General features: G+C 34.6%; 5 protein-coding genes across 5 annotated transcripts; 3 read left to right on the top strand and 2 right to left on the bottom strand.

Moving 5' to 3' along the window:
* LOC104781138 (IQ domain-containing protein IQM3) lies at positions 4,628-7,401 on the top strand. Its single transcript, XM_010505731.2, has 9 exons — positions 4,628-5,037; positions 5,131-5,245; positions 5,463-5,528; positions 5,640-5,728; positions 5,851-5,938; positions 6,022-6,168; positions 6,271-6,363; positions 6,486-6,587; positions 6,758-7,401. The coding sequence occupies exons 1-9, from the start codon at positions 4,796-4,798 to the stop codon at positions 7,196-7,198; spliced, it is 1,383 nt and encodes a 460-aa protein (XP_010504033.1). The 5' UTR covers positions 4,628-4,795; the 3' UTR covers positions 7,199-7,401.
* LOC104781136 (mediator of RNA polymerase II transcription subunit 28-like) lies at positions 7,613-8,689 on the top strand. The gene is made up of 3 exons (XM_010505729.2): positions 7,613-7,895; positions 8,244-8,359; positions 8,446-8,689. Exons 1-3 carry the CDS (start codon positions 7,676-7,678, stop codon positions 8,578-8,580), a joined length of 471 nt encoding a protein of 156 aa, XP_010504031.1. The 5' UTR covers positions 7,613-7,675; the 3' UTR covers positions 8,581-8,689.
* On the bottom strand, positions 8,648-12,986 carry LOC104781137 (vacuolar-sorting receptor 1). Its single transcript, XM_010505730.2, has 12 exons — positions 12,474-12,986; positions 11,683-12,375; positions 11,302-11,390; positions 11,122-11,191; positions 10,952-11,035; positions 10,705-10,781; positions 10,518-10,599; positions 10,017-10,099; positions 9,842-9,908; positions 9,327-9,455; positions 9,096-9,208; positions 8,648-8,999 (listed from the first exon to the last, which is right to left on the bottom strand). Exons 1-12 carry the CDS (start codon positions 12,769-12,771, stop codon positions 8,904-8,906), a joined length of 1,881 nt encoding a protein of 626 aa, XP_010504032.1. The 5' UTR covers positions 12,772-12,986; the 3' UTR covers positions 8,648-8,903.
* Positions 13,454-19,231, bottom strand: LOC104781134 (beta-galactosidase 2-like). Its single transcript, XM_010505728.2, has 18 exons — positions 18,893-19,231; positions 18,535-18,630; positions 18,336-18,448; positions 18,165-18,231; positions 17,981-18,073; positions 17,756-17,899; positions 16,336-16,424; positions 16,147-16,252; positions 15,975-16,059; positions 15,770-15,888; positions 15,469-15,630; positions 15,062-15,237; positions 14,847-14,956; positions 14,649-14,758; positions 14,388-14,498; positions 14,185-14,295; positions 13,865-14,070; positions 13,454-13,757 (listed from the first exon to the last, which is right to left on the bottom strand). The coding sequence occupies exons 1-18, from the start codon at positions 19,064-19,066 to the stop codon at positions 13,646-13,648; spliced, it is 2,184 nt and encodes a 727-aa protein (XP_010504030.1). The 5' UTR covers positions 19,067-19,231; the 3' UTR covers positions 13,454-13,645.
* On the top strand, positions 22,359-25,016 carry LOC104781133 (purple acid phosphatase 22). Its single transcript, XM_010505726.2, has 6 exons — positions 22,359-22,596; positions 22,865-23,156; positions 23,340-23,734; positions 24,023-24,196; positions 24,312-24,400; positions 24,540-25,016. Exons 1-6 carry the CDS (start codon positions 22,450-22,452, stop codon positions 24,745-24,747), a joined length of 1,305 nt encoding a protein of 434 aa, XP_010504028.1. The 5' UTR covers positions 22,359-22,449; the 3' UTR covers positions 24,748-25,016.

The following is a 25,566-nucleotide window of genomic DNA, read 5'->3' as shown; positions in this document are numbered from 1 at the left end:
TTTTTTTTTTTTTTTTTTTTTTGTTCTCAGTGGCTGTAGTCTCGGGGATACACAAATGTTAACATTTGACAGTAGTAGAATAGAGATGAATATTATAATTTTTTTTTGTTGAAACAGATTAATATAGCTTTGACAATGTTGTTAACAGATAAAATGTTTAGTTACGATTTTTAATTTAGACGAAAAATCTTAAACGATACTTTAATAGTAGAACTTGTATTTAACAAACGGATGATATCATATTCATTGACAGATAGTCTACGACGCTATATTCGAGAAATCTCGTGGAACTCGTCAAAGAGCTCTCATCACGTAACAGACAAAATTTTCCAAGCTGTAGTGGAACATTTTGGTGGTCGGACAAATTATATCCATCAATATCCTAGGGAAACACATTGTAGAGAAAGTACTTCGGTTCGGTGGGTATCTAAATATCTAAAGTCGTTTAGTTGTACTAACGCAACGTCGATCATTGAACCTAACACATTTTAACGCAACGTCGACATATTGAAGTTGAACCTAACATATTTTGAAGTCTTTTGGTTTTAGAGATGGTTTAATTAGCACCTTTGGAAATCATAAATGGAATACTATAATATACTACTAATATTTTAGATATTTTATATGAATTGGTAGAAAAATATTAATACACCACATAAAACCAAAACACCACGATGTTGATACATATATAGACTATAGACTATAGACTATATAGTGTATACTGAATAGGTCTTTGGAGAGAGTGACCGTACATATACGAGCAAATCAATGAGAATCACATGCAAGCACGCAAAGAGATAGAGTCGTTGGTAGTGGTCGTCCGACGAAGTCCGATCACGTGGACCACATGCTTCTTCCGACTACTTTCTACGTTTCTTCGTCACTCTTCAACCAAACAAATTTATATACCATTTTTTTGTTTTTGTGTACATACCAAATTACCAATTCAATATTAATTAAAATATTGATCACTTTACATGGTTTAGAAGAACGTAGAAATTATATATAGGTTCATGCATGCTTCGTGTCGATTACTATAATTATAATTTTGGAGTCATTAGATGGGAATTAGCAAAATGTTCTGAATTAATTAATGGTTTATACCGGTTACAATATTGCTCTCTTTAAATTAGAATAGAAGATGAGTTTACAACTCAGAAGAGGTACGTACCACTACCTCACATTTGACAAGTGCATCTAAACCACAACAGTTTAATTAATTAGTTAGTATAAAACTAATTAATCGATGACTGATTAGCTCCTACATGCCGATCATGTCAACGTACCTTCCATAATTTAATCATGGGAATGTACGAAAAAACAACAATTCAGCCCTCGATATCTAACCGAACGAAATTTTAATTAACTAACTTTAATTTATCACAATTTGAAACTCAAATTCTTTCAATAGGTACTACCTTGAAACCAAAGTCAAATTAGCCAACCTCCATGAAAAAAGTCCAACGTATGATTTAGGTCAGGACTAGTTTGACTAATTTAACGTGCATGTGTGCGTTTTGTTAATATTATATATATATATATATATATATATTTATATGTTATATATATATATATATTTATATGTTTATATATAAATACTTTGATTACTTTCAAATACTATGGCCGTACGTACGTAAGTTTTATCTATCAGGTGTCCACTACTCATAACATGAAAACATGGACTTCGGATTCACGTCATCCATTATTATTTGAATATATAATAGATAGTCTAAAAAACATATATAACTTTTGTTAAAATTGTGCAAATGTAATTCCATTGTCACAGCTAGAGAGAAACACATAAGTCCAGTACATGTCCCTGAATCGAATACTTGAAGCTTAAATTCCAAAAAAAAATAGAAAAGAAAAAAACGCTGAGGAATTACTCCATTCATAGTTTTAAAAGATGTACTTTGGTTATGGTCTATTATTTTTGTTGACTTATTTGTCCTTTTTTGACAATTTTTTCATGACATGTTTAGAATACAAAATTTGTGATTTTCCTTTTACATTTCATCAACATCATATGGTGTATACTCAATTATACTAACATAAGGTGATTATAATAAGACACTACATATATTATTGTGATAGAGCAAGACATGTGTATTTTACCATTGTTTATGTCGGTATATTATAAAATTTCGTAATGAGTCACTAAAAATGAATCTTGTGGATGTCGGTTGATGTCTCGTCTCTCTTCTGAACATCGTAACTTTTTTTTTTCCTTTTGCATAGTGCCATTTATTTGGAAGTCTTATTCCAATGGTATAATCAATAGTGATAGTTGAAAGTTTTAAACGATACCACTATTTCCAGTATGAGAGACTTGTCACTTCCGCACGCGTGATTAATTGTGACATGTCGTTGTAATAAGTATGATGATAAAAATGAGAAGTAACATAGTGAATGTATACTTACTAAAAATGAAGGATGTTTGAAACTGCAAAATAAGAAAAAGAATACTCTTACTATAATTTTCAACTAGATTTAAACCTGACATCGCATGTTTTTCTGATGCACTTGCATAATGTAATCTTTAAATTCTTTTGGATAACAAGACCATTAGAAATGAATAAGTCCTTTTGGAGACCCACGAAACAAGGTTTTTTAAAAAAAAAATTCTTGTTTGTTTATAAATCAGTACTATTCGATTCTCAAAGTCATGTATTTGTGTGTGGAGATTCTATCCCACGGAATGATGACATTCACTGACACTACTGGCACAGACACAATTATATTATACTTCTTGGCAGACAGAGAGCCAGACATGTGTATTTTACCATTTATGATATTTCTGGTTTATGAATTATGAAGCTGTATGTATAGTGTAGTCAGTCATTCATGAGTTTTGCGCATACGTGTTATATTTCACCTGTATGTATTAATGAACTTTCATCTACATTTCACGTATCATCGTTTTTTTAATATTTTTTGGTATCAATGTTAAGTATTTATATCATTTTGAGATTACAATGAACACAGATAGTGGAAAAAAACAAAAATCTACAAAACAAACGGACAACAAAAATAGTAATGAAGAAAAACGTTAACCTAATCGGAGACAAAAGAAGAAACACCGATTCCGAGATGCCAAACTCAGAAATATTTTTGATTTCCAGAGTTCTGGAGTCCTATCTTAGTTGCCACAAGCAAACCGAATCCTAAATGAGGTCAGCCTTCAAAACCTCCTGATAAGACGCCTACAGCTTCTCCGCAAATTAACACAAAAACGCAGTGACAACAACGGACTAACTCACAAATCCAACAGTTACAGGAGCATCTACATGCAACCAGAGAAACCACCTCCGTTCACCATTCCTATTGCAAACAACATGAACCATCTCCCACGGATAAGTAAAACCACATAGACCAAAGCGCCGTCTCTATTCTTCTCATGAGACTCCAAACGGGTATAACATGGACCTCCAAAAACTGTTTTTCAACATCATATAGCCAGATCATATAGCCATTTAGGAGACACTAGTATAAAGAGACATATATAATACTCCATTTTTTTCTAATAGATTGATGTTTTGATAATTTCACGTATATTAAAAAAAAACCTTAGATAATATATCATGTAGACAAAAACATAAAGTAAAAACAATCATTTCAGTTATTTAATCTACAACATTATTTTTTTAGAAACAAGAAAAAATCCTAAAACATCAATTTATTAAAAACAGAAAAAGAAAAAAAATGAAGTAACCTAAAAATTTGTCATTTACTTGATCATTCTTTTTTAAGTTCCCAAATCTCAAATCGAAGTAAAAATAAACGCCCTTTTATAGATTTTTTTTTTTTACTTTTTCTGTTTGTTTTTTTTTCTTTTTCTATATAGGTACACTTCGTATTAATCTATAGGTATAGAATTAATAAGAAGGATATATTTGACAAAAAAAAAAAAAGAATAAGAAAGATATAATCTTAACATGGAAAAAGTACGCTTATATGAAATTTAGTGATTTACTAATCTAAGCAAATGTTGATGTATCACCTTCCATGTATCACACCCGTCAAGAGAGTCTAGATCTGATAAGCCTGTATTAATACTGTATCTGTATGTTATCATTTGTGGAAAAAGAGATATTCGTATATAGCCAAATACAATATAGTTTAAACATGAAACGAAATATACATAAAAGCAATATCCTAGATAGTTCCATTCTTCTAACCTTTTCTTTTTTTCACATCACTACTACAACATTTTATAACTTGGATAAGAACCTTTAAAATGCGATCTGAAACAACCATCCCTCCACTTAACAGTAGGCTCTAAACCTACTTTGTTTTTTTGGTTATTTTTTTATATAATTATTCTCAGCTAAACTGAGTCAATGACGTATATATATTAAAAAATTAAACACCTAACTTGCATTGATAATTAACAGAATAAATCAATGGCATGTATATTAATTGTACTCAGTACTCACAATCAACTACGAACAAAATTTTAAAAAATCACAATCTTACCTGTCTATTTCCTACAAGAAATACATTTAAAAAAAAAAAAAAAAAAGAACAAGTCAAAATGGCAAAAAGAAACAAAATTAAGAAAATAAAGAACTAATTAGGATAAAAAAGGAAATGGTATACAAATCGGGTCATTAATTCTATAAATAAATACACACAGAGATGGACACAACACTTTGATAGCATAACAAACACCAAGTCTCTCTCTCTCTCCCTCCTTGCCCATTCATTATCTCTTCTCTTGAGTGTTCTGTTTCTTGTTCAGACATTAAGATCCAAGTGAGTGACAGAGAGAGAGACCTCTTTGGTCTGGAGGAAGATGCAGGTAGTTGCGAGCTTTGATTTCCAGCCTTCGTCGTTCACACACGGCGCCGGTGATATTCTCATTTCTCCGGTAGACCGCCGGGATGAGTCTTTAGTGCCGGAGAAATCCTCACACGTAGGAAGCGCGTGTGAAGACGACTCGACTAGCTTGGCGGCGGTGAAAGTGCAGAAGGTCTACAGAAGTTATCGCACGCGGCGTCGATTAGCTGACTCTGTCGTCGTCGCCGAAGAGCTCTGGTAAAACGATAAAGTACTATTTAAAATTTAATAAGAAGGAGAGATTAGTTTATAATGAGTCATTAACGTGTTGATTAATGATGATGGGTGAAGGTGGCAAGCGATGGATTATGCGAGGCTTAACCATAGTACTATTTCCTTTTTTGATTACTCGAGACCTGAAACTGCTGTTTCTAGGTGGAATCGTGTGAGCTTGAATGCTTCTAAGGTAGTGTATCTCCTTTATTTTTATTTTCTTTTGTTATCGGTAAAATTGATGTTTTTACTTCGCTAAATATAAAGGACGTTTTTTTCACAAAATTTCTAGTTGAACTTTGACGATTTATTTTTCACAAAAAAAAAGATGTCAAATTTCTCAAAATATATGTTATTTTAATCCACTTGGTTAATTGGTTTTTGTAATCTTGTGGTTTGGTTATGGTTAGGTGGGGAAGGGACTGTCCATAGTCGACAAAGCTCAGAAACTGGCCTTTCAACACTGGATTGAAGCTGTAAATTCTTTTTACCCATTTTCCACTTTTTTTTCTTATTTTAAATTGGATTTAATATTTCTGATCAAAAATGTAACAAGAAGACTAAAAAATATGAAAACTTAACATCAGATTGATCCTCGACACCGGTATGGACACAACCTGCATAAATACTATGAAGAATGGTGTAAAGCTGATGCTGGTCAGCCTTTCTTTTACTGGTAAATGCTTAATTCTTCTTAGAACCACATGACTATCTAAAGGTTCATTTTCTTTAGTGTTTTCTTGTAGTTCAAGAATCTTTTTTAGGTGAAAATTTCTTATATATAACTTTTATTTGCAGGTTGGATGTTGGAGGAGGGATAGATCTAGAACTTAACGAATGTCAGAGGTCAAAGCTTAAGCAGCAATGCATTAGATATCTTGGACCTGTATGTGCCATCTTTTTTGTCTTGTCAACTTTGATTTACATGTTTTGGTGATTTCTCATATAAGTCTTTTTTTCTGTTATCAGCAAGAGAGGGAAGAGTATGAGTATGTTATCGTAGAAGGGAAGATTGTTCACAAGTTAACTGGAAAGTTTCTACACACTATGCATGGATCCGAGGGAACTAAATGGATCTTTGTTATGAGTACTTTCAAGAAACTCTATGCCGGTCTGGTAAGTTAAAAACCGGTAATATTCAATCGGTTATGATTTGTTATTTATCACTGAAGAAGGATTCTAATGGATCGTCCTTTCTTGATTTATGTTTTACTTCAGAAGAAGAAAGGAAGGTTCCATCACTCGAGCTTTTTAGCCGGAGGAGCAACATTAGCCGCTGGGAGGGTGATTGTTGACGATGGAGTTCTCAAGGTAATGTACCAAGGATATCATCTGCTATCAACTTTGTTATGTCTGCCTATTGTGATTCTTGTCTGATCGTTATGTCTCCCTATTGTGATTCTTGTCTGATCGTTATGTCTCCATTTCTTTAGACAATCTCTGCATACAGCGGACATTACAGACCGTCGGATGATAGCCTCGACACATTCCTCTCGTTTCTCAGAGAGAACGCAGTGAATCTTGACGATGTTGAGGTAAACCTTGTGTTCTACCCATCCTTACGCCAATCAAATCTTCGTGATTGTATTTATAGACTAATTTAACATGTTCTAATCTTGGTTACTGAATGGTATCATATACTAGAGTTTGGTTGTTTAGAGAAGATCAGACTACTTGAGAGCTAATGTAGTTTTGGTCTGTGTAGGTGCACAAAGCTAGTGAAGATTCCGACACCTACGAGGATTACGTGAAATCAAACGGAGGAGATGATCCCGAAACGTTAAAGGAAGAGGACGCAACATACCAAGCAGAGACTGAAACAGATGAGAACAGTAACGGAACACTCGGTACACTTGAAGAGGCGAAACGTAGTAGTTACCAGAGAACACTCTCAGGTGCACTTGAGAGTCCAAAAGCTAATGTGCCACAGAAGTCAATGCTACTAAGGATCAACTCAAAGAAACAGTCAAGATCCTTACAGTTGGGACATCAGCTATCGCTGAAATGGTGTACCGGAGCTGGTCCAAGGATCGGTTGTGCAGCTGATTACCCGGTTCAGCTCAGAACACAGGCGTTGGAGTTTGTTAACTTGTCTCCTAGATACCGAAGCAGCACACTTTCTCCGACCGGGAGGCTTGATGTCTGATCAAATGTTGTTTTAAGTAGTAGTTTAATAATCCATAATCTCTTCTTCTGTGACTTTTATTAACGTGTGAGTTTTATTTAAAGTTTTTGTTGTGTTTTATTCACCTGGATGATTTGAAGTAGAAGTAAGAGAATGAGATGTCTTTATGTGTAAAAGCTATTCTCACTGTCACTGATAATGAATGAAGAGAACGTTTTACAATTTTCAGTGAATCGCTCTCATTTTACAAATTTCATCTGAATCCCATAAGCCAAATATTTTATTTTTCTAAAACTGATTTTTGAGAAAATTAGTTTTGTTTTTACTTTTTAGTAAAAGAAAAATACAGTAAAATTGCTAAATCAATCTAGTGCACAATATCGAAAAAGGGCCCAATAAGAAGCCCAATTTATTTCACTCGGCTTCACCAAACCTTAAAGGCAAAAAAAAATAAGCAGAGAGAAAGAGTGAGAGAGACCGAGATCGAGATCGGCGTTAATGGATTACCAGCAGAAACCACCTCCGTCTTCGGAACCTTCGCCGTCACCGCCTGACCGTCCGCCGGCAATCACTTCACCGGAGACTTCTTCGAACAATCAGAACCATGAGATAGAGGACATTATGGCTTGCGTCACTGCTTTGGAAGCTGCTCTGCTACCATGTTTACCCGCTAGAGAGCTTCAAGCAATCGACCGCTCTCCTCATCCTTCTCATCAAAGTCAGTCCCTTTCCTAATCTCCACCTTGAATTGTTATTGTCTCGTTCCTTACACTACAATTTTTCAATTTTGAGAACAAGAATTGACTGATTTAGATAATGCCAGTTTTATCTTCTAAGGTTTTGGTTTGTAGTCTTCTTAGGTGTGATTAAACAGGAATTTGTGTGTGTATCTGCTGAAGAAGATCATTTAGATGGCTCTTAGCCTCTTACTCGTCGTTTTGTGTTTAGTTCACTTTCTTAACTTATGTACTCTAGCTTGCTTCCATAAAACTATGATGATTTGATTTGTGGATTGAACTAAGCGAAACGGCTAACTTCTTAGTTCCCCTCACTGAACTATCTGCAGTTGATGTTGAGCGGCATGCTAGAGATTTTATGGAAGCTGCGAAAAAGCTTCAGCTTTATTTCATGGGATTGAAGCGAGAAGATCGTGCACCCACTAGAGCAGAAAGCCTTAAGAAGGTTAGCTTCGGTTCTTTTCAAAATGTGAATCGCCAAACCCATTTGACTTAACCCTAGTGTCTGCTCTGTTCTGTTGTTGTTAATAGGAGATTGCAGAAATGGAGGAAGAGCTCAAGACAAAGGAAGAGTTGATAAAGAAGCACACAAGGCTTATCCGAGAATCGCAGAGGCTAGTGAAAGAACAGATAGAGAAACACCGAGTAGAGCTGGAGAAAGTATGACATGAATCAGAGTTTATTTGCTTTGTCTTCTTTTTTGGTGATCAAGTATGTTGTTTTCAATAGTAAATAATGTAAACTCTCTACTCATTTATTCATCCCTTTATGTCTATTTTACATTGTAAGAGTACTATGCAGACCAAAGGGGGCTTCCACCTGCAAATCCACATCTCTTACGAAAAGTGCAGATACACTTATTATTTTTGTGGCTTTTTTTTTTTTCTTCTTCTAGAGTTATATAAATCCATAGATTCATTTACATGGAAACTTAAAAGAAGCTACTCATAGAAAGAGAGTCTTTTGGCTTGAGTTGATGATAACTTCATTCAAATATCCATATGAGGACCACTTGTGTTGAGTGGTTGGCTTTCCAAAGGCATGTACTGTGCCATGATTCCTCTAATCTCCGCATCCATGTAACTCTGCACAATTTTAATTGTTACTTATTAACATCTATCTAGACCGCAAAAAAAATCTTCATGTATATGATAACAACGCCAGGGTAAAGAACAACATACCCTGATCCTGTATTTGTAGACTGCATATCCAGAAAGACCTGCAACTCCAATTCCGATTATAAGAATCCACAAAAAGCTCCAGCTGAGTTTTGTAGTTCCAACTTTGCCTGAACCTACATATTTATCTCACAGTATTAGCCAAAAAACCCACCAAATCCGACAAGCGAATATCTGATCATTACTCAGTCCAAATTCAGAATGGATTTAAAGATAACGAAGAACTCCTTTTACCTATGCAAGTATCATGTTCACGCATGTAAAGCAGACCATTGTTGCAGCTGCATTCATAACTTCCCCATGTGTTTTTACATTTGCAATCTGGGCACTGGCACACTGTTTTTTCTTTGCACTCGTCCACATCTAACAAATTCAATCAAAAGAATATCAGTTGTGTATCTGCTCAAAATATTCTAGACCAACGCGCATGCATATTAACAATAGGCGAATAACATGTTAGTAGTAGCCTGCCAAATAAACCGTCAGTCTTTACACGCAGATAAGACACTGCCACTAGTATGTAAATAAACAACATTGCATGCTATCATAAGGAACAGAATGCATATATACTAATACCACAGCTAGTTCACCTATTTATATCTACATGGAACACCATTCACATGTATGTATTCTCATCCGTTTCTCAAAACCAGATGTTTTAGGCTCAATATGATGTAGATGTTTTCTAGTACATATATGCAAGTAGACCACGTGTATGTATCTGCTAGGAAATATCACTTAACAAGTACCTTCACAGTTCTTCACTCCATCGCCCTTGAACCCATGTGGGCATTTGCAATCCTTTGAATGGTCATCCTGAAAAATCCATTTCGAAAACCAAAGAAGTTTTATTTTAGGTTAAGAAGATGAGGGATTGAGGGTTGTTCAAAAAGTTAACACTGACATAAAAGATGAAATACTTACAACACAAGCAGAGTAAGTGAAGACACCTCGGGTTTCTCTCCAGCATCCTCCATTGTTGATACCACAATGCAAAGCTCCAGAGGCTGCCAAGTGAAATAACAATGTACTAAATACTATAGTAAGATAACTTCTGTTTTGAAAATTTTGTACAACGGTTAAAACAATTTAGAACATTGCTTTTCACATCGAGCAAAAAAAAAAAAAATTCACTAACTTATATGATTGAATTTCATTCAAGTTTGAACTTATTCATCGAAAGATTTCATCAATGTTAGATTAGTTAGAGACAAGTTAATTCAATCTGGATATCATAGTCGCAGGTAGTACAAATCAACAAATAGACCATCTAATATGATTCCGAGAAAATAGCCACAAGGGACAAAATTTGAGTACCAGTGAAAAAATACTGGCAAAATAGACTAAAGCAGAGACTATGGCATTCTTCTGTTGTTCCACAAAAATATAGTCAAGCTACACAAATAAAATATAGTTTAAGTTTACCTTTGCAGTGAGTGTAACCGTCACCAACAAATTTAACACCTTGAACAGTAGGGCACTCACACAACCTTCCCCTAAAAGTATCCTAAAATGCCGATCCAGATCCAAATAAGAGTAATCAGTCTTAGTAGCAACAACAAAACCAAAAGTTAGAAAACGAAAACATATAGCTAGCCAAAAGGATGGATACCCGGCATGCAGTAATGTTGGCAGCTTTGTCTTGCCAGCATCCACCATTGTTTTCCAAACATTCATTAGTTTCCAACTCTGCAAAAATCAGAAGCATATCTATAAACTGACCTTCCTCTTTGACATCATAAAATAGATAAACTAATCAAGGAAAATTCTGATCCAAGTTTTACAGTAACAAAAATAATATAATGTATATAGGTCCATAAGAGATCTGTCTTCTGAAAAGAAAGAGTGGATGATAGAACCTTCAGTAAGACAGATAGCTGGTTCTGTTGACTCTTGGAAACCCGAACACATAGCTTTGAGAACTGCACCTTTTTCCAATTTACCTAAAAAACATGAACATGATTCATTTAGCAAAAGAATTAAGTAAGATGTTGTAGATAGGGAGAAAAAACTGAGAATTCCCCAATACCTCTGTACTGTCTGTTGTTCACGACAAGAGTCGGGAGTATAGTCACGTCTCCACGGGAACCTTTGCCTATCTGAAACAGACTCATTTTAAGAACACAAGGAATGGAGAATATGTGGCAATTTAAAATAGAAAAGATCTAGAAGAGAAGTGTAAGAGCCAACTGGCTACAAAAAGACAAACCTGGGACTCTTGCTCTGCTTTAAGAACTGGGTTCTCAACATCTGCTTCTGGGTCTCCGATACACTTGTCCACCTTCTTGAGATCAATACCTAAATGCATTTAACAAAACTCAAATTTAAAATTAGCCATTTCGAGCTGGTAGTCAGAAAATTTAGAATGAAATGCACAAACTGGAAAGTAACAAAATATCCAACAGGTCAATATAAGCCATACAAGGTAAGCTGATCGATATCAATCAGTTAGTTATTCTATATCATGGATGAGCTGATCGCCTACAAACACTATTCAGTTTCCAAATTAATACCCATCCACAAATAACGAGTCAATCAAATAATACTACAGAAGTAAGGACCATGGGAGTAATGAAGCATTATAACTAACCGAGGGACTTAATAATTCCGTCTGCGCATTCCTTGGTGTACTTCTTCTCCTTCATTGGACACCGGATGGCAAAGTCAGTCACATAATCCCACCAGATCCACGGCTTACCAGTTTCATTCACCACTCTATAGACACAAGCCTGGCGTAGATTCTGAACGACAACATCTTTTCCATCATACCCTTTTGTGAAATCCTGCTCAGGATCAGGCGCACAATACCTTCCATGGTTGATGCACTGAGACTTACACTGTTTACTCAACGTAAAAGCTTCAGGACAATACCAAGTAATGTAATGAGGCGTGAACTGAGTATGCCCTCCTTTCTCAAGAATCTGAGCAGCTCCTTTGAAATTCTTGAGAAAGTCAATCTGAGTATCACACTTCTTCCCACACTCGTCATTGCTGTTCGTCCAGAGCTCATACTCAACACGCTCATCAGGATGCGGAACAGACTCAGTCCAGTCTAGCTTCATGTTAACCATATCACCACCTGAAAGCGCAGACTTGATACTGTCTCCCAATGATTTAGTAATGAGAGCAGAAGGAATAGTAATGTTCTGAAGATAGTCCGCATCAGATTTCTCTTCTTCAGGTGTGTCCATTGTAATCAAAGGCTCAGCTTTACTATCAGCCACAAGTATCGCTGCTGCTCCTGCTTGTTGAGCTATCCATGCTTTCAAAGTGAAATAACAATCTGTTCCAAAACCGAATAAAAAAAACAGATCTTTATCAAACCAATTAAGGGAACAACCAAAAAAGGTAAGAACTTTAATATCGGAATCGAAATCGAACCTCCACGATCGATGAGGACAAAAGTGGGTAACCGTCCAGGTTTAGATTTGAAGGAGATGTCGAAATCGGTGTAGCTTTTACAAGCTTTCTGATTCGATTTGGGATACACGACGGTGCCGACTAAAGTACCACCGTATTGAGGAACTCCGAAATTACCAATTGCACATTCGTAAACACCTTTGATCGATTCGGGTGATGTGACTTTGAGGTTGTTCTTCTCCACGACGAATCTACCAAGTGCTAGATTCAAGATCAGAAGAAACGAGAGAGTGAAAATCCCTAGCTTCTCCTTCCCCATGGATTCAAAGTTCCTTCCTTTACAACTTTACCCAATTGATTGAAAACAGATAAAGATAAGATTTTTATGGATTCAAGGGTTTAGAACACTAAAGATCCGAAACCCTATAGAAGAAAAGGGTTCGAAACCTAATCAATCACGAGGCGTAATATACGATGCTTTTTTTTTTCTTTTGGTGAAAGGAAGTGAACAGTTTTAAGATTTAGGAGTCTTCTAAGTTAAGGAAGATAATGAAGTATTTATCTAATGGTTTACTAAAGTATGGTAATTAGGATTAGGTTTCAATTCATGTATGTTAAAGAGTCAATTTATTAATTAATTTAATTTAAGTATGGAGAGAGCATGGGTTTATTGAATTATTCTTCTTTGTTGTTTCTGGAATTGTGGATATCAAAAAAAGGAGTTGAGCAAAATTGAATATGTCTAAGAATAGGAAACGGGAAACACGTGGGTAATCTTTAAACCTGACGGTACTGAAAGAGATAGATCGTGTTTCAGCTTATTTGATGCTTTTGTAGCTGAGAGGTGGATACACGATACACCCATACGGCCATACCATATGGTCCATATCTATCTTTTTTGGTGTCAAGTGTAGCTGTGTGTAGGATAAGGCCTTGTTTATATGGGAGGGAGATATAAAAGAAAATGAAATTATTGTGTTCGTAAATTGTAAGCAGGATAATTATTAGCAAAGATTTTGCCTTATTTGGTTTATTATACACTTGCAATAATATTTATTTGAGCAGGGATACATAGAACAATTTTCCAAATTAATGAGCCAATGATTGTCATTGTATCTGTACATAAGAATCTATATGCATGCTTTTGTAGTTTACACACAAATTGTGTCCAGATAAAAATGAAGTAGGAAGCTTCATTTGGCTGTTCTTTTTACAAGAGAGATCCCACTTGGGTCACCACCCCACTCCTCAAATATGACTAGAAGGTTCCCAAACGGTTTTAGCCATGAACGAGGCACATGGTACCTGAAACATTAGTAAGCCAATCATGTGAGAAAATTAGATTTTAGAGCAAAGTAGAAGAAGGTAGGTAATAGGAGAAGAGAAAGATAAGGAATTCTTTTTTTCTTCACCATCTTTGAGAAGGTTCTCCACAGTGACTGAGACATTTCTTCTCGTTGTAAATTCCAGCATAGTTGCAACGTCCACAGTTCCCACGAGCCATGTACGCAGGCCAGTGGCGTCCAATGTTATGTCCATTTACCCAAATTTGACCTTTCCCCATCGTGTTCATGTCCAAAGCCAATGGTTCGTTGCCTACCGGTGTATCAAAATAAGACTGCACATAGAGACATCAAGAATATGAATGATATATATGAACATCTCATGCTAGACGTAAAACTAAGTCTAAGATCGATCTATATCTCTAAGAAACTGGGAGAATATTTTGTACCTTATACCAGGCCAAGGGTTGCTTCTTGGCCATGAATGATCCTTCTATCCATTCCACAGAAGAACTCCCGGTTGTGGTATGAAGGCTCATAGCTTCACCTCTAGTACCAATCTAGTTAAATCACATTAGGGGTAAAATAACATTTTAATTTTGTTATTCTTGTGATTAGTATAAAAGATTCAGTATATATTGTTCAAGAGAACCTTGTAGGACCACTTCCATTTGGACATGTCCCATGTTCCAGAGTTAACTCCGTTTAATGTGGCTGGTCCTAGAACACCAGTATTCCAAGTCTCACAATGCACACCAGCGTTCTGCGAAAAAAAATGATGGAGGTCACAAAAATCATAACGTAATCATTTTCAAGAGAAAAAGCGCAAAAATTCTCTGAATGGTCAATCAAGAAAAGCTTTTAAAAATCAAACTAATGAAAATATCTCAACATAAACAAGATCGAAACTAACCGGAAGACCAACTGCAGTACTTAGCAGAGCAAGTTTGTTGATGCCTACATGCAATTTGATCTTTTGACTAAATGTGAGCTTCGAGTTGCTCAGTGCTCCATAGGAAGTTCCTATAACAAAGAAAATGAATGTTTTAAGGTTTTGTTTGAATAGAGAAGACAAAGATTTTTGAGACCCTTATGTTTATTTTTATTTTACCTGAAAGCTGGCCATTGACGAAAACATGAAGAGCATGTCCAGCTGAACAAATCGTAAGGAGAGGATCATCACCAGTCTTCACGAACTTCTCATTAGGACTAATTGTAATGCTAAGTATATTCACAAAACCACATAAAACATTACCACTGTGATTAGTAAATCAGCAAGATATTAATGAGATATCACAAGTCGAAGAGTTAGAAAAATTCACTCACTCTGTAAGATACCAGAAATAATCTGTCTTATCTCTGGTCATGCTTATTTGTTCCACAAGACCATCTTTAACAAATGTACCAACGTCATTTGAAGAAGGGATTGCCTCGTTGTACGATTTCCACGAAAATCGTGGGCTAGTAGGAACCATCTTCATAAGTCTGCTGGGTACACGAATCTATATGACATTATGTACATGAATCAAGAACAAATATACAGGTCAAGATCAATGACGTCAAAATCGTCTTAAACTATTTAAAAGCCGTTTATTCAAATTATATAATTTGTCAATTTTCTTTTTAAGATTAGGAACTTCAACACAATGATACCCTGTTCCCCTATTCGAATGCACCAGATTATCATGTTAAAAGGTAAAAATGTAACATAATATAAGCTTTAGTTTATTAACCTTTGCAGTGTTGTGATACTCGGTTTTGCAGTCTGGTAAAATACTAATTGACCAAGGAGGCAAATCATACGGAAATCCCCCAAATATAACTCTTGCCGGATGACTCGTGTCGTAGTTCGAGAGAAATGCAGCACAAGAAGTCTTGGACTTGAACACATGAGCCTGAAAACATTTCAAAAGAAAAGGCCAAAGAAAAAAAAATGTATGAATCTTTTTATTTTTATTTTTATCAAATGTATGAATCTTTATGCTTCTTATCTTCAGTATTACATTGCATAATTCGTTAAATTCGCATACTTACTTCTTGATTATCTCCGAGTGATGTGATGGTGGGATCAACAGAGACCAATGCAGGTTCACACATCTTGATGACCTTATGTAATTCTTTTAGGTGACTATACTTGGGTTCTCTCGGTAATCCTATTCCACACACAATGACACAAATAAGAACAAAAACGTTAGCATAGTCAATTAAATCGAATAGACAGGTGAACGTGATTAATTACCATATTCATCGAGAGGAGCATCGTAGTCATAGCTTGTGGCAATAAAAACACCAGCTGTTCTATCAAAGTTGGTCCCTCCATAATACTGTGACAGCGCATTGTCTTATTTAAATCTTAAACCATAATTTAATTGTATATTATTTGAAAATTTAAATAAACTTACTAAACATACCATATAATAGTTCATAAAAGAACCACCATTATGTATGAAACGAGCCACAGAGAACGCAATGTCTTCCACTGGTCTGTTTGGTATTGCACCTCCAAATTCCGTGAACCTGAGAATCATCACAAAAAGAATTAATATATAAAGAAACGAAAAAGATGATGTACATAACTTTAATACAGCCATGTGACGTACCAACCAGTCCAGTTCTCAGTCCACAACTTCGGCTTATTGACTGAGTTTGGCTTGAAACCCTCACAATAAAACCCATTGCATGTGTCTATCTGTTGTATAATTTTTACACCCACGTTACACAAACTTCGTAAAATTGTGAAAGTTAAACAAGTTGAATGGATTCTTTTTGTTTTTTGGCCGGCGTGGCCGCGTGGCCACATGCAATTTAGACGGAAAAAGACATCAAAGGCAATCAAATCAAAGGGGAAAACGATATTTCATTGTACCAAGAAGAAGAAAATTTTTACTTCAAGAGAATAAAGGCTAAACAAAAATTCAAAAGTTAACCCATCTGATAACTGATTTAGGTGTTCTTAGAGTTAAAATATTATTAATATAATGTAAAATCATTAGTTTAGATCTTTTGTTTAAGGAGTTGGTTATTGGGAGAAAATGTTTAAAATCATAAGATTTAATAATATAATAATCTAAAACATATTACAATTTTAAAAACTTTAAAAAATAACATTTAAATTGCAAACTTAAAAAACTTATACTAAAATTCAAAATACAATACCAAATTTTTATGAAACAAAAAAAACATTAAAGATATAAATAAATAAAAACAAACAAAACTTCCTCCAAACAAATAAATGTTTTCTCTTTTGCAAAAAAATTGTATTCATTTACGAGTTGCCACGTCACCCAAGAACTGACCCAAAATTAGTTCTACATCAAGACCCAACAATATGTTCTTTACCTACTATTCTCTATATTTTTAATTTTAAAAAGGCTTAGAACACCCAAGGTGTTGACCAATGCAGGACATCCTTAACGCCACATCAGTTGTAGTGGTCTTAGGGAAGTTAAAATATTTAAATAATAGTCTACACTTAAGAACACACCATTCAACAGTTTTTGGAGGAGACTAATTTTCTATGTGTTAAGAACAGTTGTACCCACTATTCTAACATTTTTATTATTTTAAAACCATTAAGAACACACTGTGTTGTAGCGATAACGATGGTCTTAAGGAATTGAAGTAATGATCTTCAAATTGTAAATCACAAATGACAAAAGAATAATAATACTATATAATATACAAATTTCTTCTTCCTCTCAAAGAATATCTAATTGCCGTCTTGCCGACATAAGAAAAGTTATATCTAATAATAATGTATAACGCTATCCGGTTAAGTGTAACCGGCTATTTTCTCAACAACGACAAATTAAACTGATAAACACAATTAAATGGAATCAAAATTGCTTTAGGTTAACAAAAAGTAGAATGCAAACTAAAATAGAAACTCTACCAAACTCAACCATACAAAAATTTAACATGAAATTAATTAATTAGTATGCTATCTAAACCATGTTTAACCAAAACGGGACATCCTAATCAAGGTAAAAATAATAGAGAGAAAGGAAAAGAGAAACATACAATCGGGTAAGGAGCATCCTCTTGCTTGCACATAATCCATGGGACACCTGTGGACAGTCCCAATGCCATTTCAGCTGTCCATTTTGAGTATGCCTTTCCTGCTGCTCCCATCTCCCATTGCACTGGTCCATACTCATTCTCTATCTGTCAATTTTTTGCATTCACATTATTATAGTTTTTGTATCAATTTAAAGTTTTAAACAACTAGGCAAAGTAAACACAAACCTGTGAGAGAATGATGGGTCCTCCTTGAGTCTGAAACAGCTTTTCTTCTTTCATCATATCCACAATCTTCTTTGTGAATTTTTGCATTGCAATCTTTTCCATTGTCACATCAAGTTACAATTTTGTCAATCAGAAACGACTGAAAACATAAAAGTGGAAATTAATTATTCTTACAATTCTTTACCTTGAAAGGTTCATTATCTGTTCTGAAAACTATACCAGGGACATATTTGAGCCAAACCGGAAATCCCCTGTAAAAAAATCGTAACTCATTTATAAATTTATAAAGTAGTCTTATATTCGAAAGAAGAAAAAAATATTCTAAAATACAAAACTTTTGTTTATTTCTATTTACCCAAAATTCCACTCAGCACAAACGTATGGACCAATTCTTAGATCAAGATAAAGACCAGCTCGATGCACCAGCTTGGTGAATTTAACAAGATCATACCTATCCTCAAAATAATACTGGAGCAATCGCAAATATACAGAGCATTAAGATTTTATATGACTTATGAGTCAAGTAAGGCAATTGTTTAATTCCTTTAACTTACATTTCCAGGAGAAGGTTCATGTCCACTCCAAAAAACATAAGTTTGTATAACATCCAAACCTCCTTCTTTGGCCTTGTGTATAAGATCAGGCCACATCTACATAGAAACAGAACATCCACAAGATCTTTTACTTTTAACTTATTCTATGCACAAAAATGTAATTGTGTGATGAAATTGCCTAGACTATAAGCAACATACAGAAAGAAAGAAAACAAAAAACCAATGTTCAGAAAATCAAAGCAACCATTCAAAAAAATTTATAATTCATAACTAAAAAAGTTTGCATGTATCTAAAAAGATATATAAATCAACTGTTTTTATATCTGTTACTATTAGTTAATATATAATTAGAGATTACCTCAGGAGTGCTTCTTGGATAGTGAATAGAGCCAGAGAGAAGGATCCTTCTCTGTCCATTGATGATCAAAGCTTTATGATCATAAGTGACCACTGCTTCAATTGAGTAAATCAATGATGAAAAACACAAAACTGCCAGAAAAATCCATGCTATAACCCTAAAATGCAAACCCATTTTTTTCTATGTTTTCTTTGTAGAAACTGGTAAAGAAGATTCTGCTGAAAAGATCAGCTCTATCTGTGATTGGAATGAATGAGGATCTAGAAGCTGTGTGTGTACAGATATATAAAGGCTGACACTTATGCCACTGTGCATATAGATAGATTATTGAATGTGTATGAAAATGAGGAAATTATTATGGGACCCCGATCTCTCTGCTTTTTGAGCGGATGACATTAAAACTTTTATGCCCTACCAATTTAGGATTTTTCATATCCTTTCTATTTCTTTTGATATTTTTGTGTCAAATTATATAGTATAATTTTTTAAATTAATCTTTCTTTGATTAATTTTTTTTAATCTAACTTTTCTTGTTCACCTCTTTCACCATTATTTATATTTTAATGTATTAAAAAGACATGTAATAATTTCTTTTTTGGTCTCGGAAAATTATGCAAGCTAATTAAAAGTGGTGAACTCCACTTCTAGATATTTTTATGACAAGTAGTGATTCTCGAATATGGTGCGGCGACATCACATTATCAATCTCTAGTCCAGACTTAAAAGAAAAATACTACACCTTAAACAAAATACAATGACGACACCTAAAACAGAACCGTGTAATGTATATGCAGCGCTGTGTGTATGAAAAGTTAATCGAAAAAGAAAACCTTTGAAAAAATGGGATACTGAGTGCAAGTTGTGTGGTCCGTAACTCTAAGTAGGTCAACGTATTGAAGTTGACAAAGTAATTGCAAGACAGATGATAGAAACCCATAGGTTTCCGGAAAATTAATACTGTGCTGTTATATGCTAGTAAATTTTTCTTTCTGATTTAATTGTAAATAGGGTTAAGTTTGGTTTGCTCAGACAATTCTACCTATATTCTGGTTTAATGTATATTAATTAACGTCAAACTATGTAAATGTTGATCATAATGGAAAAAAAAAACCGAAGAAAAAAATTATACTATCGGCTAAGTCATGCCGACAATCAGCTCACTAAGATAGCTGTATCAGACTACCAACAAAATAGATTTTTGATAATTGATGGTTATATGCAAAATCACCTTATTCGAGTTTTGTTAAAATGAAGTTAATCCAAAGCAAATCGGACCATGTGAATGTGGTATATTTAATAGATGGAATGTTAATGCACTGTGTCTTGTGAAACATTAACCCACGAATGTCTTTAGCTGTATCGTTTTAATTCAAGGATAAGAACAGAACAGACCAGACATAACATTTTCTTTAATTTATTAGGACATGTTTTCAACAAGAAAAACTGTAGCTAGGTACTTTCGTCTACCGTAAAGGAATGGTTAAGTAAACATTCACCAATGTCTAACAAATTAGCTACGTACATTTACATACACTACTTATTTTTATCACTAGGTAGAGACTTGGATGCATCAATACATCATGCTCATCAGCTCATGCATAGTTGCATACATGCTACACCCGCACATATATATTCGATATACATGCACGTATTTGTTTTAATTTTTTTTTGTTATATGTTTACAAATCAAAGCATTTTATCTATATGATATATAATTATTTTTGCGTCCGTATATTACAAACAGTACGTAACTAATTTTCCTTTCTACCAAAGAATTCCGTTTACATTTTCTATTTTGTTTGTATAACTTAAAGTTTAATTATAAGAAATTAGAAGTATATATATATAATTTTTTTATTATTAAATGTTAATCAAAATGAATAAAGTTCGGGTTAAATGAGGTCCAAAAAGTTTGGGTTACATATCTGATATCTCCTTTTTATGGCTTGTGGTTATTTAGTTTGTGGGCTGGTAAATTTAATGGGCCCATGAATTGTCAGTAGCCCAACACAGATGATATGGACATAGCTACGCTGCGCATTATATTGCAAATGTCACCAATCAAGGCAACCAGGCAAGCAAATCAAAGATTTTACTTCGAATTTTGGACCTCAATCCATTAATCTGTTGCGTTTCACTTGATGTGTCCAATGATGTGAATCCTCTGTATTTTACTTTACTTAAACATGTCCAAAAGAGAAGAAGGGTGGAGTGAAACTGTGGTATATCATCACTATATGCTATTTCGATTTCAATATCAAAAAAGAAAAGAAGAAAAAGGTCTACCGACGTCCGTACACGGCTTGTCTAGAAATACAACACATAATAAATCATATTTATTCATAATTTGGAATTAGGAAAGGATCCATATAGCATATTCGTTAGGAGTTAGGACCATATAATAAAAATTAAGCAACGTGGCCAGAGATGATGACATGATGATTCATGTTTGTACATCTTCGCACGTTCCGATCCATCAGATTGGATTACTTGTTCTACTCTTTCTCGTCTTCGTCACTTGTTCATTGTTAGACACGTGCCCCCATCCATTGTGGATATCTATATTCTCGCCGTTGATAACGAAACATTTGACACATTTTCAGATATTTTTCTTTTGCCTAGAATAATTTCATGAAAAATACAAAGCTCAATATAACTAATTAAAGCAATGCAATTAACTGGAAATGGCGTTGAATCTGTATTTTAACATATATATCGTGTAAGAAAACAGATTTTGTTTTTCTATTTTTGTTTTGGGCAAAAAAAAAACTGACTAATCTTAGATATTAGTAAATGGAATTGTGGCATGGCGAGTTGAAACACGGATTTCCACCACGTTAAGATTTTAATGTCGACCAAAAAAAAAACATTATAGTAAAGTCTAATAGGACAACGATTTATGTAGGATTGTACCATATCACTCGTTTGTGGTATCTGAGGCTTCATGCTCTATATCTCACTAGCCGACGTTGAAACTGAGAATAATGGACCCCCCTTTTTTTTTTTTTTTTTTGTATTTTACAAATACTTTAGTAGATATTGTTTCATTTTATATCTTCTACGCAAAGTTCTATACTGTGTTGCAAACTTAATGAACATCCCAACGTATATAATTTCTTCACATCGGCAAAATTTATCTGCTAATTACTGTCTTAACGATCATAATTATTTGGCCTATCGATAAAATGTTCATACACAGACATACGAATCCACGGACGACACTATCTTAAAACCTTCACTTAAAGCATCTCATCTATGTTTACTTTCTTGGGTCCAGTTCTTTAAGGTTACGAAAACCGTATAACTAAAAAATTAAAGCATTGACTTTATGTTCTTCGTTAAATAATATTACCAAATAGATAAAGAAATCTGGAAGCAAAACTCACAAAAAGTATATAAGACATTTTATGGATTAAATATAAAAAGGGAAATGAAGTAACTTGACGCGATGGCTAACGAGATGTATAAAAGTATAAATACACCTGAAAACGTCCACCGAACTCTTCAATATTAATCAACTCTTCTTCACCAAACTTTACCTCTTTCAAACCTTAAAGATGAAACTTCTTGGTCTCTTTCTTTGTTTTACACTCTTGTTCCTTTGTCCGTTCATATCTCAAGCTGATGAGCCGGAACTTAAACGCGAGCCACCTCGTCCCATCGTCTTCGTCCCTCATGACCGCTCCAAATCCGATCCACAACAGGTTCTTTGATTTAAACTCTATTTCTCTATATATTTTTTTCAATTCAAAAGTATTCCCTGTGTTATTAATTTCTAATATTTTCATCTTCGGTTTGTTATGAAAGGTAAGATGTACAGTATAGTCCTTAATTAAGGACAATGTATATTTGTATTCAGATAGATTGAGTGATGGATTCCTTTTCCTATAACCCACTTTTTGTTGATTATATCATAAGTTTTTTTTTTTTTTTTTACTAATCTACAGATATATCATATTTGATCAATTATAGGTGCACGTATCATTGGCGGGTAAGGACCACATGAGAGTAACATTTATAACGGAAGACAAGAAGGTGGAGTCGGTGGTGGAATACGGTAAACAACCAGGAAAGTACGTCGGAAAAGCCACCGGAGAAAGCACTTCTTACAAATACTTTTTCTACAAATCCGGAAAAATCCACCACGTCAAGATCGGACCTCTCCAACCCAACACCATTTACTACTACCGTTGTGGTGGCAACGGTCCTGAGTTTTCTTTTAAGACTCCTCCGTCAACTTTTCCGGTCGAGTTCGCAATCGTAGGTAAATTATTTCAAAGACTCTAACGCACAAAACACTCAATTCATGACAAGTTGGGTTGGATCGGATTATATATTTTCACGCAACTATTCTATATGTTAGGTTCTGGTTCAAACGAGTTAATTAAGTACCAAATTTTCATGTCAAATTAATGAAATATGTTTTATTTTTAATGAAATATCGAAGGGGACCTAGGCCAAACCGAATGGACAGATGCAACATTATCTCAGATAAAGAAGCAAGACTACGACGTCTTTCTACTTCCTGGCGACCTCTCCTACGCTGACACTCACCAGCCACTTTGGGACTCTTTTGGTCGCTTGGTGGAGCCACTCGCGAGCAAGCGTCCTTGGATGGTTACTGAAGGAAACCACGAGATCGAATTCTTCCCAATCATTGAACACACAACCTTCAAGTCATACAATGCCCGATGGAAAATGCCTCACACCGAGAGCCTCTCTGACTCCAACCTGTACTACTCTTTTGACGTTGCCGGTGTCCACACGATTATGCTCGGTTCTTACACCGACTTTGACTGTGATTCCGATCAGTATCAATGGCTCCAGGCCGATCTAGCAAAGGTTAGTTTGTAGATAGTGCAACTTAAGTTGGACAAAAGCTTAACACAATCATTTCATCCCTTTCACATTCAAAAATGATCGTTCGGGTAAATTTTTTATACTAAAACACAACCGGCTTTGGAATTCTTTGAAGATTTTTTTGTTTATAGTAAATAAATTTTACATGAAAAAAAAGCCGAAAGATTTTTTAACACATTAAGGGACCCATAATTATAAACTGTTACGTAGTTTAAAATTTCTATCAATTCTTGACAATTGGGTTTTTTCCTATTTTTGTATTGTGAAAAGGTTGACCGTAAAACGACGTCGTGGGTGGTAGTGTTGCTGCACGCCCCGTGGTACAACACGAACGAGGCACATGAAGGTGAAGGAGAGAGCATGAGGAAAGCTATGGAGTCTTTGCTCTTTAGTGCTCGAGTCGACGTCGTCTTTGCCGGCCATGTTCATGCCTACGAACGTTTCGTAAGTCCTCAATCTTCGTTTTCTCTTTATATTATTTTTCTATTTAAAGACTTCATTAAGTCATTGTTAATGTACCATTTAAGGGTTAATTGATGTCGAATTGTGATTAATGCAGAAACGTGTATATAACAACAAGGCCGACCCATGTGGGCCTATATACATCACCATCGGTGACGGAGGCAACCGAGAAGGCCTTGCATTATCGTAAGTCACCTCTCATTATATATCTAAATATAGTTTCATACTTCCTCAACAAGTCAAAGGTTTTTTGTTTTAATAAATTTGCATCATTTTAAATGAATTTATCGATATGTTTCTTCTTTTCATATAACTTGAATTATAGGTTCAAGAAGCCTCCTTCCCCTTTATCCGTATACCGTGAATCGAGTTTCGGACATGGGAGATTGAAGGTTATGGACGGGAAACGAGCACATTGGTCGTGGCATAGAAACAATGATTCGAACTCACTTCTTGCCGATGAATTCTGGCTTGAGAGTCTCAGCACATCATCGTCATGTTGGCCTTCGAGTAGTTCCAGTGGTGAGCTCTAAATCATCATACCAAAAAGAAAAAAAGGTTTTAGACTTCTTCTGTTCATTGGATCGCTTGTAGAAAAGCAAGGAACTACAAGTACTCACTTTCTTAGAAATTTTTTTTATCTTGGACAATATTTTTTGTCTTGAAGGATGTATTGGGAGTTTCTCTTCAAGGACTTTGTGCTTTTGTTTTAGTATTCAACATGGTTTAGTTGTAGGATTGATGAATGCTTGTCTGATATACACTTACATATTCTATCAATAAGAATGTTCTTCTACACAAATGAATTATTCGCAACATCGAGAAAAATCTACTAAAAACATATAAAATAAAAGAACTGACAAAGTCTAATATATTGTACAATGCATTATGTCGGATGGTTCCAAACCACCCGTATGTGGTCATGAATCGTATTTACCCACTCACCAAACAGACTTGGCAATTTAAAATTGGACCCATTTCGTCTTTTCTTCTTTTTCTTTTTTGTACTAAACAAAAACTTTCCACAATCTTAATATTTTAACAAAAGGACCCATAATCTAAAGCACCTTTGCCTCCTTTCATTGTTAGTTTTTTATTTTTTTAATATCCTATTTATTATTTTTGGTCTTTGACCAAACACTAATTTCCCATGTCCTAATCGCTTTGGTGTTTCTTGTTTTTGTTTTTCCCTTTTGATTATGTACTTTTTTTTTAACCTTTACTTTGGAATTTTATCAGACAACAAAAAAAAAAAAACCAAACACTAATTTGTGCAAATGTAGTAATGTTTTTCCCTTAAAATACTACTTATCAGAGAAACCTATAATTATTTAAAATTACTTTCGGGGGGG

Source organism: Camelina sativa, chromosome 4, assembly GCF_000633955.1.
Source record: "Camelina sativa cultivar DH55 chromosome 4, Cs, whole genome shotgun sequence".
NCBI lineage: Eukaryota > Viridiplantae > Streptophyta > Magnoliopsida > Brassicales > Brassicaceae > Camelina > Camelina sativa.
Note: the sequence above shows the minus strand (reverse complement) of the source record. Positions and strands in the feature narration are given on the sequence as shown.